Below are 18,046 nucleotides of genomic sequence, written 5' to 3' on the forward strand. Positions count from 1 at the left end.
TAACATCTAAAGCAATAAAATTTAAATACGTGGATTATTACTTTTTTGGGTTGAGTATCCCTTTAAATAAATGATCATATGTTGAACTGATGACGGACTTGGCTGAATACAATGGATAAATTGACCTGCTGTAGTCATTATACTACCTGAAGACTTACCTGAAAAAGAACATGACTGTGCAAGGATCATACAACTCATACATCTTGTTGAAATCTGGCACTTCGGTGATATCCACAAGATAAATGACTGCAAAATTCTTCACCTGAGGAAACACGTGATATTAGACATAAAACATTGATAGACTAACACTAATATACATAATTATGCCCAAAGCATTGGTGTAATGAAAGATCAGCTAAACATATTCATACACCACACATAACAGCTGATCTGACGTGTTCACGTTCAGTTCGGTGGTTGAATATTAGGACGCTGTAATACCTTTTCGGCGATGCTGTACAACACTTCATCCATTTTCATACACGTAGGGTCCCAATCGTGGCCGAATCGTATAACAATCACACGGTCTTCCTCTGATAAAATAGCCTGGTCCACTTGCCAGCCATTGTGAAGATGAGGGAGCATGTACGACATTTTGAGGGAGATCCAAACACACTTCTAAAAAGACACACGAGGTTGTCGTCAAATTCATTTGCTCGAGAACCGCACGCATTGTTTTACTAAACTGTTCAAACGTTATAAAATAGGATGCGATACTAATTGTTTACATTTCACACGTTGGTTTCTCATTAGCAATTAGCTCGGAATTCTAGAAAATAATAGCTCACACCAACAGAAGTTTTCTTCAGTGAAATATTAGAGCAATGAAAAAGGAGAAAAACTTTTAAAGGGGAATGTAAACCTTACCTCACAATTTAAAATAACCTTGTCCTTTAGATTAAGTGTGTGTTGTCCGTTTATTAGATCTGAAGTCTTCGTCGTCGTCGTCTTCTTCTTCTTTTGGTTAATGGCGGATTGAAAACAACTTTTAGGTGCATACCGCCACCTACTGTACAGGAGTGTGCAACATTATGTCATTTAGAGAGTGTTTTCATATTCTCTGAAGTCTTCTTCTTCTTTTTGGATGCTTTATTGCGCGTGGCAAAACAGCTAAGATGGTGCATTTACCGCCACCAACTGGACAGGAGTGTGAAGCGTTGACTGGGAATTAAAAAAAACGCTTTGATACTGGCCTATATTCTGTTGAACAACCCTGTTTCCCTTATAAACCCTTGTCTCTTTCTGTGCTTTACAAAATATACTTATTACTGACAGGTCATTAATTCCAATTAAATGACAATGTCTTAATGATTCTATAAATTGAATTCTTTCTCTGTTATATTTTGAACAACTGTTTCTGGCAGGCCACTGTGCAGTTTTCAGATTCTCTTTTCCCTATGATAAACACTCTGAAGTCTACAATAGAGAATTTTTTTATTATTATTATTATTATAATGTATTCAAAGAGTCATTGAGGAATTAGACTTAAGATGCGTCAACTTCACTTATTTGCCCTTAATCACAAACAAATATGCACATCAATTAAGTGTTATGGCAAAATATGTTAAATACTTTGCTATTTGTTTTATAATCACCATGTATTCAGCCATTGTGAACTCATTTTATGTTATAATGTTTATACTTTTAAAAATTCATGTACCATTTAAATCTTACATTAATTTAAGACCATTTAACATTAAGCTGAGAAAGCAAAAAGGTACTTAGAAATGGATAAACTTTAAAGAAATTTTGTCCATGGACTTTTATCTTCAACATTTTAGGTTCAATGTAGGTGTATTAATGTATGAAGGAAAGTGTATATCTTGATAAATCCAAAAAAAAAAAAAAATGTCTTCGGACATGTAAACGTTAACAACCAATATATTTACTAGTCAAAACATATCCATAGAGCGTTTTTAGTCATATATCTTACGACAGAATACTCTTAAAATTTAACTGGCAGCATGAAAAATGTGTCAGCAAGTAAATATTGAGAACATTTTAGTTCTTCAAATTAGATTTATGCTCACAACAATGAAGGTATATTTTCCCCATTTGTGTACTGTAAATAAATACTAGTTTAAATAAACTACATACTGGTTAACTGACACATTTTGTTCTCTGATAATGACAATAAAGCTTGAGGTTTGACAAGGGCCATTACGACACATGAACATACAATTGAAAGAAGTGCAGTTGTATGTATATATGCTTTAATTTATTTACACAGCTTTAATTTTGTAAGCTTAGATGTTATTGTTTACTATACTGAACAGTTTTATTTTATCTATTTTATTTATAATGAACAGGAATAAAATAGGAACTCAAGAATTTACAAGATATCCTGATGCTTACAATCATAATACAATTGAAATTAACTGCATCCAAATCAAACTCCTCTGCAAAGCTCCACTCTTATCAACAAGTATCAGTTGAGAGGATGTCACTTGGGTAAGCAGCATTACTTCATATTATAAGAGAAAACATTTTTGGCAAAAAATCTGATCAAAACAATAGTTTGAATATACCATATTTATAAAAGTATAAGGCAAGCAAAATAGAAATTTAACAAATGGAACTGATTAACAGAAAGATACATGGTCTAAAACAAAATGGAAACAGGTAACCTCATAAAGTCTTACATTCCAACAAATATATAAAGAATGTCACAAAAAATAGTTTATGACATTTGGCAAATATGAAAAGTATAATCACACAAACGTTTTCAACCCTAGAGCTATAAATGGACTACAAACATCTATTTTTACATGGACCTAGCGTGAAGTGATGCCTCAGTGAAAAGTAATGGATGTATACTTTAAAATGGTTAATAGGAAACAAAACAAAAGTATTCACACAAGTTTATGAACAGCAGCCTAAAATCAAACACATTTTCGCTTGTTTCAATCTCTCAAGTTCTTCTTGGTTAACAGTTTAACACTAGTTTCGGTGAGAATGGAACATATTTTGCATTGTTTCAAGGAACACGTAACGGTTTAGGCTCTCAGTACAATTTGCTTTCAACTCCTCCTTGTCTTTATTACTAATGTGAAGCTACTCTTGGAGGTCCTCCATCTCGGTGTCTGTCACGGTGATCAACTTCTCCGGCTCAATCTCTGGGATGAGGAGATTATGCTTCAATTTCATCAGCTCTGTCATATTGAAGCCTAAAAGTACCACAGCCTTAGTTTTCTGTATGTTCTTCAGACATCTGGTACGCTTTGAGCTAACCTGGCAAGCAATGTCAGTTTTGTTAAGCAGCAAGCGGCTACTCAGGGCAATAATCTCCTTCTTGAGCGGGTAAGGCTGTGTATTAAAGTACTTATTGACAAACTCACGACGGTCTTCAAAAGAGCTCAACTCCATTCCGGCAGGATCCAATGCTAATTGTACGGAAGGATCGACTACTGCTTCAGGTGAGGGGACGGTCAGACCAGCCAACCTATCTCGCTCAAGTTTTCTCTTCCTTGCCAACCGTTCCTCCCGCTCTCTCCTATTCGCCTCCATAGCTTCTCTGAAGGCTATTTCAAGGCGCAGCTTGCTCTGCACCTCTGCTTCAGTTTCTGGTAGCTGCATGGCAGGAACAGAAGCTTGAACTGCAGTCGGGGTTGGACCAATGATTTGTTTTGGATGAGCTGGGTATGATACAACTGCTCGGTTTGCTCTAGGAGTAACAGCTAATCCTAAATTCAGTTTATCACTATCCTTGAGACTCTTCGGTGCACTGCGACATTTAGCCAAGTGGACAATGATGGCCTTGGTAGTGGTTTTCCCAGTGTACACACCACCACAGTAGAGGCATCTGTACGATGGGGTTTTAAGTATAGCATGCAGAGTGGGCACAATGAAATGCTTCTCTTTGAGGTGCATTTGATAGCATTCCTTGTTCAGAAGCTTCTCTGAGCAGAAGGGGCACTCTGTGCTGTCAGGCTTGGGTGTGGGCATGTTGCATGGTGTGGACAGCTTGCTAATAGCCAGAGGATTGTTGGGCAACATCTTCACAAAGATCAGATCGAGGGAGCTTGTGACCAATGCAAGATTGAGCTCCTTTTCACCCATAATTAGTTTAGGAGCCGTGGTCCTGATGTCGAAGTAAGGGAAAAGCAGATTCCCCGAATCATCAGTATAGAGTCGGTATTCACGCCTCATGAAGTCACAGTTGCTCTTTCGGTTCACATTATGTTCCATCTGGATATGGTCGACAAGCTGCTTGATGGAGTAGAAGAGCCCCGAACAGAACAAGCAGTTCATGCCATGAAGCAGGTGTTCAAAGACTCCCTTTTCTGAAATCAAGATCTTACATGTCAGGCATTTCACTGTCTTGTCTGGCATCTTTTTCAAAAATGGAGCACGAGCAGCTAGACCAATCTTGGGCATTTGAGCTGCCTCTTTGTGAACCTCTGGATGGGACTCATAGATATCAGACGGGAAGAGCTCATTACAAATAGGACACGTGATCCACTTCTTGGTTTGCTTGGGGGCCGGCAAAGAGCTGTTTTGTTTGTTTTGCTGTACAGGTGGGTTGTTCTGGGATGCAGGCAAGGGGGGTTTGCTGACTCCTTGGGAGTTATTTCCTTGGACCGATAGGACCTGCAAAGGTGCAAGAGTGTAGGTGGGCAAGCCGTCGACTTTGTTGCCAGTGGGGATCAAATGGCTCAGAAGGGATTGAGAGGTTATCATGGTGCCTCCAGAAGCGGGTTGATTTAGGGGCATTCTTGGATTAGCAGTGAAGGACTGAGGTGCCGGTGGCCTAACAGCAGGTACATTAAGGCAAACACCTGGCGGTAAGACAATTTGGCGGGAAACTGGTTGCAGTGGTGACTGGCTAGGTAGGCCTACTCTGACAGACACCTGATTGGGAGGCATGCCGCTAGGAGCAGGAGGCACGGCAGGTCTGGTCATTTGGGTGTTCTGAAAAGACAGTGGGACTCCAGGCCTCAGTAAACCCTTCGCCTCAGCGCTTGCAAGCTGAACCAGAGCAGAAGCTTGAGTTGGGAGAAACGCCTGGCTGGTTCCAGGGGCAGCAATGACTGCAGAACCACCATGTCCTGGTCCTGTAACTCCACCAGTGGCCAGTGTAGCGGTCACAGCTGGCTGATCTTTCATCATCAAGACAGCAGGAGTGCTTTGCGTTTTCATTGCTAGAGCAGGGTACTGTTTCTTACTTTCTGTTTCAAAAATTAGAGCTCTGATATGAACATCCAGTTCTTTGTGCTTTTCTGAGGTTAGAAGATGATACAGCAAGTGTTCGGATGTCTCAGCTGATACGTAACACTTTTTGCAGAAGAATTTCTGAGAACTGTCTCCTAGGGCCACAAGTTCCCGCTCCGATCTCTGCCCGGCGTATTTATTCAAAGTGGAAGTGTAGTGATAAAGAAGAACATGCTTTTTCACACTATACAAAAGAGTATCTTGTATATGGCATCTTCGGCACTGAAACGTGGTGCCATTTACAGCCCTTGGAGGCAGCTGTGGGACAGTCGGAGTTTCTAACTTTGTGTCCTCAACATGGAACAATTTGAGGTGCCTGGAGACCACTCTGGGGGGGGCTATAAATGGGCAAGAAGTACATGCTGAAAGCTTGCACAAACGCTCTTCTTCATCATGGTAGCGCTGAATGTGGGTTTTGTAGGCATGCCAGGATCTTGCAGAGAACTCGCATAAGGTGCAGCACAATCCTCGTGTCCGATATTCCCACTGAGGATGGAAAACAGAATTTCAGCCATTTGCCATTCAATATTCAGAGATGCTCATTATTTAAACAATTTTTGCTCAGTAAAGCTAAGCTAATTTACTAAAGTGACATTTTAAGTTCACCTTCTTTTTCCACCGGCCGTCAAACCCATCAGATAAACTGCACCAGTCTGTGGCATCAAAAACATTGTCCCCGGGGTAAAATTCCTGGAGCTCCTGATAAACAAAAAAGAGAAAGAGAAATAACATTTCAAATGTAAAGACATTAAGTAAAAGGCTATTTTAATACACATGGACATGGAATTTCAGTTGTAGTTTCTTTTATTTTTAATTGTACATTGTAAAACAAACATACCTGGCCCAAACCAAGACATTCTTCAAGTCCAAATTCTCCAAGAATGTTTTTCACTTTTCGCCTTGTTCTGCGGATCTTCTCCAACCCTCTGACTGGAAACTGGTACATGGTCCTACACCTGAAAGAGAATCACTTTGGTTTCCATTTGAATGATGTCATTATTTTGTGATTTTTATTTTCATTTATTGAAGAGTCTTGAAGTTATACAGCATAATTATTCAAGACTACAATAAATACTCAATGGCATTTTAGGTGTATGTCACACAGCACCTCTTAACAAATCACATTATACATGCGGAATTTTTTTTAATTGCCTGGCATCACTGACTTGCATCACTGTCGTTTTTACAGACTGAACAGAAAACAAACACAAAAAAATCCATCACGTACAAAACCATTCTGAACACTACAAAATCAATTTTTGGAAAAGCATTTCAACCTGGACTCATTTTTGCTAGAGACAATTATGTAGTCTCTGGATATTGGTAGGGACATGTCCCTAGCGCCCATACTAAATTCCAAACCTTTGCAGCTTGCCACTCTCAGTTTTTGTAGAAACTCTTTGGGCACCATGTTGACACCCACATCATTACCATGGAAACCAACATTGATATACCGGATACTGACTACAGTGTCCGAACAATGAATCCAAATACATTCCTTGCAAAATAACAGTCTGGTCATTCAATTCAGGTTTGAATAAACAAATCAAAAGAGTGAGCAAAGCCTAAAATGTTGGCTGTTAAACTTTAATTAAATCAATCAAAATTAGAGATAAACACTTGCATAAACCCTTAGAAAGTAACCAAAACAAAAGTCCAAGAAATGGGAATATTTCTTTATATAAACTCAAGACAAACATATTACAACTCAAGACACACATATTATTACATTTTGTTTGTGACTGCATTCATTTATATACATTTACACATTCCTTTAAAATGATTCCAGAATTTTAACAATGTCTATTTCTATGCGACAAATAGTAACTAAAATTAATTGTATATTAGTATTAGTAAATATTATAGTATATCAGTATATGTTGTGGCAACATGAAAAAACACCAAGGTTCAGAATTTGTAATTCAAGAGCAGTTTAATATAAATTTTAATTTCATGAAAATGTCTGGCACATTTCAAAGCCATTATCATTTTTAATGACATATTTCTATAATAGTTACACATGTTCTCCCTCTCACGTGTGTGTGTGAGATATATATATATATATATATATATATTAAAATGATTATAATGAATGTTATCGGTTTCCTTAAAATTATCAAGGGAAGCTTGCCATTTTTGACCCGATAAATATCTGACCCTGGATGGTCGCCACATCTCCATTACTCAATTATTCAAATAACGAAAATTTGATTTTGGCATTAATATGAATTTGGGGGAGAACTTGACATGAAAAGAAGTGCAAAATAACTTTAATAGTCCTCCAAAATTTAATTATTTTATTTTGTTGTGAAAGAGGTTATAATGTTCATGATGGGTCATAGGTGCCCATCTTTGCCTGTTGAACGTGCAGTGATTATAACACCAAAATCTGTTGAATTCAGTACTGCAGCAAATTATACAACACATATCACTCACATGGAGGACTACTACCTCGTGTATTATCTACAACTCTGTATTCACGAATGTTGGAAATAGACATGCTATCTATACACATGCTAAATGTACGCATTGCAATGACTGCATCGGTCAAATACAACACTTTCTGACAGCACAAGTTTACATTATCATACCCTGTGAGCGCCTAAATGCATATCTAATGCAAGCTGTAATTATTTATTGCAAGCATCAACTGCGACCGCTGACCAAACATATCCACTCCCGCCAAAGCACACGAAATGTTCGAAACAATAGTCTAACATAACTCTTAACTGGTAAAATGTAATGTATCGAGCGCCCCACATCAGCATGAATTCGACAGGAATCATTTCAAATCGCAAAACAACTGATTCCATCCAAGAACGCGCGATTCTAAATAACGCAGTGATGCCATAAAGTAACCTCTTCGCAGCTTTCGGCTAATGGGCTTCGTTCTACTTCCTGATCATACCGAACCCGCAACAACTGAACGCCGAAGCTAATGTTCCCACTGCTAACGAATTGTGAGGACATTAACGTTACCTTTTTTCAGCGCCACACCGACTCAGGGAGGGGATTTAACGTTAGCTACTTTCTCCAATCCGCGTGCTTGCCAAAACCGATGATAGAAGACGTGGAAGCGGTGTAGGATGTTGAAACAATAATTCTGCGCTCTCAACTATGGAAACAGCAATGAAGTGTATTTATTAATATTTGCAAGTAGGACTCATTTATTGTGCTTGCCGTTTAGAGTCGAGAAAATGGCGCATTGAACAACTGGGAAGTGACGTCAGGGCAGAATTATCATACTGCGTGCCTGGCCAATCGAAATTCAGTATGCTTGAAATGGAAAAACTTTCTTAGATATCACCCCTGCTGGTTTTCAGTGGTAATCACGTGGAGTGGGGTGTCTAAATTTTAAGTTGGACCTAGTCCAGTTGTGGTTAGTTTCAGTCTTTCAAATATTCATCATAATGAGGCATTTTCTTAGATGTGGTCTGGCCACGAGGGGGCGCACTTACTTGTAATTCACAGGCATAGCCACTAGGTGGCCCCTTGGACAGTCAGCTGGTTGCTGAGCAACGGCACAAGATGGGAGGGGTCTTGTCGCTGAAGTCATATCACACCACTAGTCTTCATCCAATGGGTAACAAGTAATTTAAACAATCAAAGGCCTATGAAAAACCGGCTTAAAGCTACTTGCAGTGACGGTGCATGGAATTTTTAACGATTCACATGTGTTTTTTAAAGCATGACAAAAAGTTACTTTTAGACAATACATGTGAAGCCATTTTGTTTTAATGAATGTTTTGATCACAACAATTTTGTTCGCATTTTTAAAATTTCAAATTATGTCAATCCAATGTAAAAATATTTATAAATAATGCAAATTTCAGCAATCATGGGATTTTTTTTGTATGCAATGACCCAATATTGTATAATGATTGCGATCATTGTAACATGCTCCGTACGTTGCACCAAAATTAACTAATTAGTTCACAGATTGTTCTTTATATCGGAGACCTTGTGTGCAGTTTTCTAAGGGTTGTCAGGCCACGGGTGATAAAGTGGCTGATTTTCTTAGAAAATCTGGAGTATTTTGATTTCCTAGTGGCTAAAATAGTACTAACCTAGCAAGTTGTGCAATTTTATGTTATACGTAAAATAATTTTCATTCTTAATGTTTTAGAAGATTAACTAATGTTGTTCAAAAAATTAAGTACTTATATTATACTTATTAAATATTAATTCAAATATTAAGCAAATTCAAGTGTCATCCTTCCACTACAAGATAAAGTTCATAACTAAAATGGCATAGCCACATTAAACTTGTGCTTCATTTACTTCTATTAAAATGAATCCGAGTGAGAATACAAGCATGTGAAGAAGTTTCGTATTTTGCTGCGTGTTGAAATACAGTTTGGTGAATTCTGTCCTATTTATATTGCAAAACAACATTCGACCAACAATTGAACTTAATGTCGCAAACTGACCACTTAACTCAAAATACAAACGCCCTCTATGGGTGCTGTGCAGTGATATACACAGCAAATAGGTGAAAAGACACTTTGTGGTGTATTTATCTTGTACGTACTTGTATTTGAAATTGAAATTGTTAGTCTTGAACCTGTTGTATGTAAAATGTTTCCACAGACATTGTATTTTGTTTCTTCCTGTGGCATACAACACAGAAATGACAATACACCACTTAATTTGACTAAACTTTATTGACCAATCGGCACCCAGTACCAGAACTATTTGGTTTACAAATGTTTTCATATGAACTTTATTGACCCTCTGAGGCAAATAGTCAGGACCTGTATAAACTGACACCAACGTTTTCCTTTCCTGATGCCATTTTCTCAATAGTATTCATACTTTTATCATGGTCTTGATTGTTTCACTAATGTAAAATCAGTTTTTTTATTATTTAGATTATCATAAATCAGGAACAAAGACATTTTACTAAAACAATGATGCATAGGCATTCAAAGATGGATTGTACTAACAGGAGATTTATTATCAAACTGATGTTGTTTTCAAACAGTGCATGCCATAACATACAAATTATGATTATTATAATCAGTTGTTTCTAACATGTCTTTTTCTGGAGATGATCATGAACCTTCAAGATCCTTGGCAAAATAGGACGAAAACTGTTCGGAATGTGAAATGTGAAACCATACTCCAGATACAAAAGTTGCATGGACTGTAAATACTACATACTATGCTCCAAAGTTATGAAGAGCTAATCGGAACATGTCATTGGTGCAGACCCATTTGTTATCTACATTCTTCAGCAAGAAGACTTGCTGAAAGCCCATAACTTGGTCTTGATCAGCCTGTAAAATTATACAAAAACAATATTAAAGTTTGTTTTTTTTACAGTCATATTAAAAGGAATAGCTCACGCAATCATTACAATTTGCTGAAAATGTACTCACCCTTGGCCATTCAAGATTTAGATGAGTTTGTTTATTCATCAGAACAGATCTGGAGAAATTTAGCATTACATGACTTGGATCAGCTGATAAAAACACCACAATAATCCACAAGTAATCCTTTTGTCAATCAATTCATGTCTTTGAGGCGTTTTAACTTCATTGTGAGTCATGTGGATTATTGTTATGTTTTTATCAGCTGTTTGGACTCTCATTCTGACGGCACCCATTCACTGCAGAGGATCCATTGGTGAGCAAGTGATGTAATACTAAATTTCCCCAAATCTGTTCCGATGAAGAAACAAACTCATGTCCATTTTGCATGTCCTGAGGGTGAGTACATTTAGAGCAGATTTTCATTTTTGGGTGAACTATTCCTTTAAGACATATAACAGCACAGATATCATTGTCATTGAACAAAAATACATAAATCTACTATTTAAATCTAAATTTTGACAGCTGTCTGATGAAACAGATCTGTTTTAATAAATGCAGTCTTACTTTGAGCTGGCCCATGACCATACTCATGACACAGCTGTCTGGAGTGGGATGATGGTCCTGAGCGGTGATGCTGTGCTGAATGCTCTGAAAGGGAAGGCTCTGCAAACAGGCACATTCTGTTAGACGTAACCAGGAAGACAGTATGACAGCTGTAAAAGAAGTTAACTTACACTTAGTTTGGTCATGATTGCACTCTTCCCTTGAAATCCCTCTCCTTCCCATGTCAAACAGGAAGCATCGGTCTAGAGGAGAAAAGTGTGATATCATAATTTATATACAGGTTTAGAATGGAGTACTAAAACAAAATATTCTACAGCTAAAACACAATAAGGATAGATTAAAACAAAATAATACGGCTTCGGAACCTAAACTCATCCCGCGTTCGCTGTCAGTCATTTTACTCGCAATAATTCACTTACATACAGTTCGGAGAGCTTCACGCGGTCTGTATCAAACTGCTGATAATAGTGTTGCACGAATCCACTGCCGATTTGCTCCCACATCGGTTTTTCTGCCATTGCTTTTCGCCGTATTAAAGATCCTGTGTAACTTTGAACAGACAAATTCCCACGTGTAGCCGATTCTGCAAACAAACGCTGTAAATTAACTGTTTGATCACAAAGGTAAACGAAAGTATATCATATATCTTATTAAATATACCATATAGTCTGATCAAATAGTAATTCTAAATAATATCGTGTTTAAAATATTCTTGATGTAGATATTATTTTCAAACTTAAAAATGACCACCTCGATGTGATGGCAACGCTACCTGGGCTGTGTAACTTCGCGCCTTATTGGCCGGAACAAGAAGCAGCGATGAAAGAGTTACCGGCAGATCTGAGATCAGCTGTTAGGAGAGTAGGTGAATCAGATCAGTTCAGAAGTTGGGGAAATTGGATTCATTTTTTGGTCATACGAAACGAGTGCACAACCGATGCTTGCTAAGATTTTTTTATAACAACAATTATATGCATGTGAATATAAACACTAGACAAAAGAACAATTGTTAATTCACAATAAAAAGAACAACACTTTACAGTTTGTTAGGGTTTAAATTAAGTTATGCAAACAAAAAGTATAATAATAATATTAATTAAAAACAGAAAAATATTTAACTTCGCTTCATAGTAATAGTAACGATATTATAGACATAAAAAAGGAAATGGATTTACACATCGAATGTAAACATTTTTCGACCTCAAACAATATTGGAGCATTTTGTATCAATATAAAAGCAAAAACAGGGCGTGTGTCATTATTATTAAATGTTCTATTCATTATTGTACATATCCATTCATGTCAGTAGTTCACCTATGTACACATATTTTCAATTCAATGTCTATCCGTTCATTCTTTGAAAGCTTTATTATCTCTATATTTGTATATAAATATATCTCTGTACTTGTATTTGTATTTATTAGCTTTAGCAATATTTTGTACATTTTTAAAACATGTTATTATTTTTATCGCAATATTTTATACAATTATTATAATTGTTGTATTATATAGTATATTTATATCCTGTGAAATGTACGCCTTATCTTGTGTTTTGATGTCAAGCACAATGTAACAACTGTAAATTAATAAAATAATAATAAAATAGCGGACGCCGGTAAGGACTTTTAAAAAAACTTTTATTATGCCATCATTTCTGAAGTCGCTTGTTTAGGGCTCTGGGATCGCCTGTCTAGCTATGACTGCATGCAGACGGTTCTGTTGTACCAAAACGTGCACTTAAAATATGTTTAAAGGGTTTTAATTTATTTTATGGTTATATGAAAAATTAAACAACAAAAGAACATAATCGACAGTATTTCTTTCCAGAATATATCTACCAGGCACAAAACGGACAGCTAGAAATTCGCAACTTTCAGTAGAAGACTGTTACGTGTTGTTTTTCGCGGATGTATTAATAGAAGTTAAATGTATAACCATGTCTGGGTCTCAAGGAGTCACTGCTTTGTGTGAAAATCCCACAGAAGTGTTTTTGGATGTTTCTAAATTACTCATTACATACGCGGACAATATTCTTAGGTAAGTGAAGTGCTCCGGACACACAGTGCCGGGTGGAATGTTGTTATGCCTGATTATTGGAACTGGCAGTCTCTTCTGTATGTAGGTATGCGGTCTATCAGACAGTCTGTCCAACCATCTTGTTTTTTGAATTCCTTATTCTACATTCATCATATTGTACGCGATCTGTAGGCTACGTATGATTTCTATCGCATTCTTCAGCAATTTTCAGGGTCTGGTTTGATTTTTGTGTATGTGTGCTTTGTAGAAACCCAAATGAGGATAAATACAGATCAATCCGTATCGGAAACCCAACATTTTCCACCAAACTTCTACCTGTCAAAGGAGCAGTTGAATGTCTCTTTGAGATGGGATTTGAGGAGGTTGGTGCCCTGCATATGACCATTTAAATATCAAAAATACAGAAATAATGGTTTTCTATTTTAATATACTTTAAAATATAATTTATTTCTGTGATGTAAAGCTGAATTTTCAGCATCATTACTCCAGTCTTCAGTGTCACACGATCCTTCAGAAATCATTCTAATATGCTGATTTATTATCAATGTTGGAAACAGTTGTGCTGCTTAATATTTTTTGGAACCTGTGATACTTTTTTCAGGATTATTTGATTAATAGAAAGAACAGCATTTATTTAAAATGTAAATCTTTTCTAACAATACAAGTCTTTATTATCACTTTTTATCAAATTAACACTTCCTTGATGAATAAAAGCATTCATTTCTTTCAAAAAATAAAAAATAAATAAATAAAATTACTGACCCCAAACTTTTGAATGGTAGTTTATATTGTTACAAAAGATTTTTATTTTGAATAAATGCTGTTCTTTTTAACTTTTTATTCATCAAAGAATCCTAAAAAAAGGTATCAAGTTCCAAAAAAATATTAAGCAGCACAACTGTTTCCAACATCAGCATATTAGAATGATTTCTGAAGGGTCATGTGACACTGAAGACTGGAGTAATGATGCTGAAAATTTAACTTTGCATCACAGGAATTAATTATATTTTAAAGTATATTAAATAGAAAACCATTATTTTAAATTGCAAAAAAAAAAATCACAATATTACTGTTTTTTCTGCATTTCTGATCAAATAATTGCAGCCATGATGAGCAGAAGAGACTTATTTAAAAAAACATTACAAATCTTACTGATCCCAAACTTTTGAACGGCAGCGTATATATAAAGTATATATATATATATATATATATATATACACAAGCATCATAACATGTCAGATTTGCTTTTTGTTTGTGTCCATGTTAGGCTGAAACCCACCTGGTGTTTCCTAAGTCTGCATCTGTGGAGAGGCTGAGGCAGGTGCGGGAGACAATTGCAGCTGAAAGGGACCAGAGACTTGGTGCGAGTAAAGCTGCATCCAGCCAACAAAGTGCCAGAGTTCCTCCAAGTCCTGCCCCACCACCACTACCCTCCGCTTCTTCTGCCGCTGCCGTCCCTACACCTGCACCAGCTGCTCTGCCATTCACAGTGAGTCTCTTTTTTTCTTCCTAATTCTCAGTTTTCTTTTTATAGGGATAGGGTCCTATTTGCAGGTTCTTTTTAAGGATGATATAATAAATTTGATTTTCCATTTATTGCTGAAGCTTTCTGCACTACCACTTAAAACAGCTAAATTAATCATGTGTAAAATAAATGTTTGATTCTAGCATTTTCATACTCTTTTCTCCTTTTTGTTTTCTGGCGTATTAGTCAAGCAGCGTGACATTTCTTAGGACTCTGCAGTCAAACTTCCAGCATGTGTTGATATACGAGAGCCCTGAATTGCAGCAGAAGGCTCTGAACTGCATACCTCATGAACTGCTCAGAACCAGAGCTAAAGAACGCTTGAAACAAGCCAAGGGTGCGGATCCAGGTTAGCAAGATATGCTATAATTTTACATCAGTTTGACAGTTTTATATAAATACATTTTGATACTCTTTAGAATAGGATTTTTAAAAATGACTCCCCTCATTTAAAAGTTTTATACAAAGACATTTTGAAAAATCTGTTTAAACCTGGATGAAATTAAGGCACCAGACTAATGTTTATGTGTTGTGTTCCACTCTCAGTGTGTACTCTAGGTGAGGAGGACATGTTAATTCTAGACTTGTTGCAGTGGTTCAAAGGGGACTTCTTTTCCTGGGTGGACAATCTGCCATGCAGCCGATGTGGAGGTGCAACCCAGCCTTCTGGATCCCTCCCCCCCTCAAATGATGACCTACGCTGGGATGCAGGCCGTGTAGAGAACCACTACTGTCACACCTGCCAACTCTCCACTAGATTCCCAAGGTACATCGGCTTTTTCATTACTATCAGCAAGCTACACTGTCAATCAATGTAGTACATATCTTGAAGGTTCAATATCCTCTATGGATTTTTATGCAATTTTATTCTGTATTCTCCCTATCGAATTAAAGGGGTCATATGATGCGATTTCAAGTTTTCCTTTCTCTTTGGAGTGTTGCCTCGTTTGTAATGGGTTTTAATGTTTTTGTCTCGTCATTCCGGGACACGGCATCACAGTATGGTAGGGGCGTAACATTTCCGTCACACGCTTGAAAGGTGTTTTTTAACCTTAAACCACATAAACACATTTCATTACACCAAATACACAAAATAATGTTCTTTTTTAGCAACGTCATATGACCCCTTTAATAAATAGGCATAAAGGAATAGTTCACCCAAAAATGTTGTCATAATTTACTCACCCTTATGTCATTGCAAATCTGTATGACTTTCTATCCTGTATTCTGCATCAAAATTACAACAATAGCACAAAAGTAGTCCATGTGACTCTGAAAGAGCAATGTTATTCATGTCAATACAGTTGCAAATTAACTTTTTTTCCCTTTCCCAGGTACAATCACCCAGAGAAGCTTCTGGAGACCAGGAAAGGGCGTTGTGGGGAATGGGCCAATTGTTTCACGCTGCTCTGCCGAGCCTTAGGCCTCGAGGCCAGATATATCTGGGACAGCACAGGTACAAATCTTACAGCATTACTGTACCACAATGATATAATTTGGGAATAGAAAAACTCAGTTTTGTCCTGCTTTCAGATCACGTGTGGACTGAGGTGTATTCTCAGTCACAGCGTCGCTGGCTACACTGTGACCCTTGTGAGAACACATGCGATAAACCCCTCCTGTATGAAGTCGGCTGGGGGAAGAAACTCTCCTACATCCTGGCATTCTCTAAGGACCAGGTTGTGGATGTGACATGGAGGTACTCCTGTAAACACCCAGAGGTCCTTTCCAGACGCACACAGGTACAGGAGACATGGCTGCTTCATAAGCTTAACGGTCTCAACGCTACGGTACGTTTGTCATTTTCATGCCCTCATCCAAAGTGCAGCTCCTTTCATTATTGCCTCGAATAAATGAATCTGACTGTCATTACCACTTCATACCTTTAGAGGCAGCAGTCTCTAGGAGCAGAGAGGAAGCAGCAGCTGTTGCAAAGACTCCTGGTAGAGCTGGTGGAGTTTATTTCTCCCAAAACTTCTACTTCTGGAGAGCTGGGAGGTCGCATCTCAGGATCTCTGGCTTGGAGGGTGGTTCGAGGGGAGACTGGAGCAAGTAACACTGAAGGGGTGAGATGCTCATCTATAAAAGTAATTTTTACTGATTATGCCATTGGAGTGATACATATACTGTATATATCTCACTCCAATGGCATAATCAGTAAAAATGAGTTCTATAGACAAGCATCTCACCCCTTCAGTGTCACTTGCCCCAGACTCCCCTCGAGCCACCCTCCAAGCCAGAGATCCTGAGACGCGACTTCCCAGCTCTCCAGATGTAGGAGTCTTTGGAGAAATAAACTCTACCAGCTCCACCAGCAGTCTTTGCAACAGCTGCTGCTTCCTCTCTGCTCCTAGAGACTGCTGCCTCTACAGGTGTGAAGCGGTAATGACAGTCAGATTCATTTGTTTGAGGCAAAAATGAAAGGAGCTGCACTTTGGAAGAGTACATGAAAATGAGAAACGTACCGCAGCGTTGAGACCGTTAAGCGTAGGCAGCAGCCATGTCTCCTGAATCTGTGTGCGTCTGGAAAGGACCTCTGGGTGTTTACAGGAGTACCTCCATGTCACATCCACAACCTGGTCCTTAGAGAATGCCAGGATGTAGGAGAGTTTCTTCCCCCAGCCGACTTCATACAGGAGGGGTTTATCGCATGTGTTTTCACAAGGGTCACAGTGTAGCCAGCGATGCTGCGACTGAGAATACACCTCCGTCCACACGTGATCTGAAAGCAGGACCAAACTGAGTGTTTCTATTCACAAATTATATCATTGTGGTACAGTAATGCTGTAAGATTTGTACCTGTGCTGTCCCAGATGTATCTGGCCTCAAGGCCTAAAGCTCGGCAGAGCAGCGTGAAACAGTTGGCCCATTCCCCACAACGCCCTCTTCTGGTCTCCAGAAGCTTCTCTGGGTGATTGTACCTGGGAAAGGAAAAAAAGTCAATTTGTAACTGACATGAATAACACTGCTCTTTCACAGCAATGTTATATGGACTACTGTTGTGGTATTATTGTCCTTTTGTCCGAAACTGGATACAGGAACAAGAAAGAAAGTCATTCAGGTTTGCAGTGACATAAGGGTGAGTAAATGATGACAACATTTTTGGATGAACTACTTGTGCCTATTTATTCATTCAACAGGGGTAGTACAGAATAAAATTGTATAACATTCCATAGAGGTTAATGAACCTTCAAAATGTGTACTACATTAAAGGGATAGTTCACCCAAAAATGAAAATTTGATGTTTATCTGCTTACCCCCAGGGCATCCAAGATGTAGGTGACTTTGTTTCTTCAGTAGAACACAAACGAAGATTTTTAACTCAAACCGTTGCAGTCTGTCAGTCTTATAATGGAAGTGAATGGGAATCACGGCTTTGAGAGTCATAAAACAT

General features: G+C 37.9%; 3 protein-coding genes and 1 long non-coding RNA gene across 7 annotated transcripts in view; 1 reads left to right on the forward strand and 3 right to left on the reverse strand.

Moving 5' to 3' along the window:
* Nucleotides 1–179: 179 nt before the first annotated feature.
* Nucleotides 180–985, reverse strand: LOC107739634 (uncharacterized). The gene is made up of 3 exons (XR_001640016.1): nucleotides 868–985; nucleotides 442–618; nucleotides 180–262 (listed from the first exon to the last, which is right to left on the reverse strand). It is a non-coding gene; the product is annotated as an uncharacterized LOC107739634 (long non-coding RNA).
* A 1,203-nt stretch (nucleotides 986–2,188) lies between these two features.
* Nucleotides 2,189–8,411, reverse strand: LOC107739560 (ADNP homeobox protein 2-like). Its single transcript, XM_016551718.1, has 4 exons — nucleotides 8,191–8,411; nucleotides 6,050–6,167; nucleotides 5,818–5,910; nucleotides 2,189–5,697 (listed from the first exon to the last, which is right to left on the reverse strand). The coding sequence occupies exons 2-4, from the start codon at nucleotides 6,155–6,157 to the stop codon at nucleotides 3,055–3,057; spliced, it is 2,844 nt and encodes a 947-aa protein (XP_016407204.1). The 5' UTR covers nucleotides 6,158–6,167; nucleotides 8,191–8,411; the 3' UTR covers nucleotides 2,189–3,054.
* A 1,840-nt stretch (nucleotides 8,412–10,251) lies between these two features.
* On the reverse strand, nucleotides 10,252–11,970 carry LOC107739636 (nuclear transport factor 2-like). Of its 4 annotated transcripts, none has more exons than XM_016551803.1 (5): nucleotides 11,863–11,970; nucleotides 11,510–11,673; nucleotides 11,261–11,332; nucleotides 11,091–11,189; nucleotides 10,252–10,490 (listed from the first exon to the last, which is right to left on the reverse strand). In XM_016551803.1, the coding sequence occupies exons 2-5, from the start codon at nucleotides 11,606–11,608 to the stop codon at nucleotides 10,374–10,376; spliced, it is 387 nt and encodes a 128-aa protein (XP_016407289.1). In that variant the 5' UTR covers nucleotides 11,609–11,673; nucleotides 11,863–11,970; the 3' UTR covers nucleotides 10,252–10,373. The 4 variants fall into 4 exon arrangements, with proteins under 4 accessions (XP_016407289.1, XP_016407288.1, XP_016407286.1 ...); XM_016551802.1 differs by having other exon boundaries at nucleotides 11,841–11,970; XM_016551800.1 differs by having other exon boundaries at nucleotides 11,510–11,686; nucleotides 11,863–11,969.
* A 770-nt stretch (nucleotides 11,971–12,740) lies between these two features.
* LOC107739561 (peptide-N(4)-(N-acetyl-beta-glucosaminyl)asparagine amidase) overlaps nucleotides 12,741–18,046 on the forward strand; it is a 9,685-nt gene continuing 4,379 nt past the window's right edge. The window contains exons 1-8 of the mRNA XM_016551719.1: nucleotides 12,741–13,127; nucleotides 13,375–13,489; nucleotides 14,395–14,616; nucleotides 14,839–15,001; nucleotides 15,199–15,418; nucleotides 15,987–16,108; nucleotides 16,186–16,442; nucleotides 16,542–16,718. Coding sequence (XP_016407205.1) covers nucleotides 13,027–13,127; nucleotides 13,375–13,489; nucleotides 14,395–14,616; nucleotides 14,839–15,001; nucleotides 15,199–15,418; nucleotides 15,987–16,108; nucleotides 16,186–16,442; nucleotides 16,542–16,718 — 1,377 coding nt within the window. The 5' untranslated portion in view covers nucleotides 12,741–13,026. The remainder of the gene's footprint in view (nucleotides 13,128–13,374; nucleotides 13,490–14,394; nucleotides 14,617–14,838; nucleotides 15,002–15,198; nucleotides 15,419–15,986; nucleotides 16,109–16,185; nucleotides 16,443–16,541; nucleotides 16,719–18,046) is intronic.

This window comes from Sinocyclocheilus rhinocerous, unplaced genomic scaffold (assembly GCF_001515625.1).
Source record: "Sinocyclocheilus rhinocerous isolate Xijiao unplaced genomic scaffold, SAMN03320098_v1.1 scaffold314, whole genome shotgun sequence".
Classification (NCBI taxonomy): Eukaryota; Metazoa; Chordata; class Actinopteri; order Cypriniformes; family Cyprinidae; genus Sinocyclocheilus; species Sinocyclocheilus rhinocerous.